Raw genomic sequence first — 3,562 nt, forward strand, 5'->3', positions numbered from 1 at the left:
TTCTTCTGTGTATTCTTGCCACCTCTTCTTAATATCTTCTGCTTCTGTTAGGTCCATACCATTTCTGTCCTTTATCGAGCCCATCTTTGCATGAAATGTTCCCTTGGTATCTCTAATTTTCTTAAAGAGATCTCTGGTTTTTCCCATTCTGTTGTTTTCCTCTGTTTCTTTGCATTGATTCCTGTACATTGTTACAAACCTCCATCCATAGTTCTTCACACACTCTATCAGATCTGATCCCTTGAATCTGTTCATGACCTCCACTGTATAATCATAAGAGATTTGATTTAGGTCATACCTGAATGGTCTAGTGGTTTGCCTTACTTTCTTTAGCTTAAGCCTGAATTTTGCAATGAAGAGCTCATGATCTAAGCCATAGTCAGCTCCAGGTATTGTTTCTGAGTCAGAGAGAACTGGGTTTAAATATTCCAGGTCTCCAGGGCTCTGTGGACTGCAGTAAGTATCTGAATCTCTGCAAGCCTCCAGTTCCCTCCTCTGTGACACAGGGACAGTAACTCCCACCTAGCAGGGTGGTTGTGAGAATGGATGATCACACGGCAGGTGCTTTCACATCTTTGTGTTCCCAGGAACACCAGCGGAGGGTTTCTGAGCTTGGATCCAACCATCACAGCCTGGGAGACAGAATTCACACTTATGAATCACACTGGTGAGGACCATCCTCAAACTTTCAGCACGGTGACCATGACCCTGTTCGTCCTGACGGCCATCATTGCCCTGGGAGGACTGGCAGGAAACGCGGTTGTGCTCTGGCTCCTGGGCTTTCACTTGCGCAGGAATGCCTTCACCGTCTACATCCTCAACCTGGCGGCAGCCGACTTCCTGTGCCTCTGCTGCCAAGTTATAGATTCCCTGGAGGCCCTCATCGCCTGCTGCAGCGCCAGCTCCATCCCCAGCTTTTTCACCTCTGTGATGACCTTCGCCTACCTGGCGGGCCTGAGCTTGCTCAGCGCCATTAGCACCGAGCGCTGTGTGTCTGTCCTGTGCCCCGTCTGGTACCGCTGCCACCGCCCCACACACTTATCAGCCATCGTGTGCACCGTGCTCTGGGCCCTGGCCCTGCTGCTGAGTATCCTGGAGGGGAAATACTGTGGCTTCCTCTTAACGGATTTTAGCCATCTTTGGTGTCAGGTGTTTGATTTCATCGCTGCCGGGTGGATGATGTTCTTATTTGGGCTCCTCGCTGGGTCCAGCCTGGCCCTGCTGCTCAGGATCCTGTTTAAGTCCCAGTACATACAGCTGACCAGGCTCTATGTGACCGTTGGGCTCACAGTGCTGGCCTTCCTGCTCTGTGGCCTGCCCTACGGCATCCTCTGGTTCCTCTTAATCTGGATTCAGGATGATTTGTTTGCCATCCCCTGTCACAACTGCCTGGTTGTCTTTGGTTTGTCCTGCATCAACAGCTCCATCAATCCCATCATTTACTTCTTCGTGGGCTCCTTCAGGCAAAGGCAGACAAAGAAGCGAGGGCGGCAGACCCTCAAGGTGGTGCTCCAGCGGGCCTTGGAGGACATATCAGAAGTGGGTGAAAGCGAAGGCTCCCTTCCTCAGGCAACCCTGGAGCTGAGAAACAGTCTGGTGTCCTGATTCAGAGTCTCTGCCTTGGTCAGACACACTATGGCTTTGAGCGACAACTTTCTCTCTATTACTTCGGGAGGATCTCTTAGGTTCTCTCAGCCTCTGGACCCACGCTGACTGTAAAACGGTTTAACAAATCATCTGGGTGGTGAGGATTAAGGGAGACGGTGCCTGTCACCCAAGCACTGCGTGCAGTGTCTTCCGGACTGTCTTACCCAGGGGTCTTCACCCCACCCCACGGGAGCTTCGCCAGCTCTGGGTTCCAGGACTGTTTCCACTTATGAAGAATCCCACCTTCATCAGAAGTTGAACGCAGTGCACGAAAGGTCTTAAATTTCTTTGGTCACTGCACTTGGTAGGGATTAAATATGACATTTTTGACCAGTTTCTTACAATCTGTTACTTTCTTACAATCAGTTTTTATACAATGAAAAGAATTCAATTTCCATCCAGCCCCAAAGAGTAGTCTTTGATTTTGCCAGGCCTCAGAATGACTCCCAAACTGAATAAATGTTTAATGAATAAATGACTTAATGAATGAAAAAAAATGATGAATTTTTAAGTCCAGCCTGTACTAAATCTCCATTTACCAGATTTGAATCCCATCTTTAAGTTTGTTGCTTTCACCATTTTCAACTTTTTCAAGCATGAAGTTTTATAACCAGATAAATCAATAATAAAGCATATCTGAGGTTTGAGGTGGGTCATCTTCCTGTGGTTTCCTTCTACTTACCATCCAGCAGAATCCGACACGCACACCTTCTCACTCCTATTCCTTCATCTTTGCCCTGGAGCTCACTAATCCTTCCTGCACATTTCCAATGTGTCTTAACTAGACTCTGTTCTCCGAGAACAGGATCTGTGTCAGATTTACCTCCTATTTCAAAGAGCTCACAGCACTGATTTTAGGAATCTAGTTACACACAAAATATTTTTGTTACCTGTTCTATAAAAATAAACTATTAAGCTTCAACATTGCATCTTTCAATAATTATTAACTGAAGTATAATTAAGACAGAGTGATTGCACAGATCATTAGTGGATACAGTTCAATGAGTTTGGCAATAATACACACCCATGTGATTGACATAGATACACTTCAATATATATAAAGTAGATAACTAATAAGTATAGGGAACTCAATACTCTGCAATGATCTATATGGGAAAAGAATCTAAAAAAGAGGGGCTATACACACATGCATAACTGACTCACTTTTCTGCACAGCAGGAACTAACACAATATTGTAAATCAACTATACTCCAATAAAAAAAATTTTAATAAATAAATATGCACCAGGTAACAAAAAGCTCCCATCAAAACATAACACATTTCCATCACCTCTGAAAGATCCCTCGTGTCCCTGCCCCAGAGGCAACCATCGTGTCTCCTTCTGTCACCAAAGATTACTTTTGCCTGAACTTTGACTCATACAATGCACTTTCTTGTTCCTGCCTTCCTTCACTCAGCGTAACATACGGGGGATTTACTTATGACATTGCATTGCACATACCCGTAGTTTGTCTCCTTCGGATTGGATGGGTGTCTACAGTTTATTTTCATATTGATAGATCTTTATGGAGTATTACACTTTTGACTATTGTGAATAAAGCTGCTGTGAATGTCCTTATTCAAATCCTTTTTGGGACAGAAGTTTTCATTTCTCTCGGGCAAATAACCTGAACTGAAATTGCTGGGTCTCATGCAGCAACTTTATGAGAAACTGTCGAACTCTTCTTAAGTGGTTGCGCTATTTCCCCTCCCCACCAGAGATGTGTGGAAGTTCCCGTTCTTGTGCACGCTTCCTGATAAACATGGTGCTACCAGTCTTTGGAGTTTCAGCCATTCAGATGAGTATGACATGGTATCTCATTATGTTTTAATTTGCAGTTCCCAAATGACTTAAGAAATTGAACATCTTTTCATGTGCTTATTGACTACTTGTTTTGAAGTGTCTGTTTACCTT

The 3,562-nt window shown here is 44.6% G+C and overlaps 1 protein-coding gene across 1 annotated transcript in view; it reads left to right on the forward strand.

Annotated features, from left to right (window-relative positions):
• The window catches only part of LOC105001984 (mas-related G-protein coupled receptor member X2-like), an 8,091-nt gene extending 6,044 nt beyond the window's left edge, over positions 1–2,047 (forward strand). The window contains exon 2 of the mRNA XM_010858430.1: positions 588–2,047. Within this exon, the coding sequence (XP_010856732.1) occupies positions 588–1,605 (1,018 nt within the window). The 3' untranslated portion in view covers positions 1,606–2,047. The remainder of the gene's footprint in view (positions 1–587) is intronic.
• The last annotated feature ends 1,515 nt before the right edge of the window (positions 2,048–3,562 follow it).

The sequence above is a fragment of the Bison bison genome, unplaced genomic scaffold (genome assembly GCF_000754665.1).
Source record: "Bison bison bison isolate TAMUID 2011002044 unplaced genomic scaffold, Bison_UMD1.0 scf7180017864388, whole genome shotgun sequence".
NCBI lineage: Eukaryota > Metazoa > Chordata > Mammalia > Artiodactyla > Bovidae > Bison > Bison bison.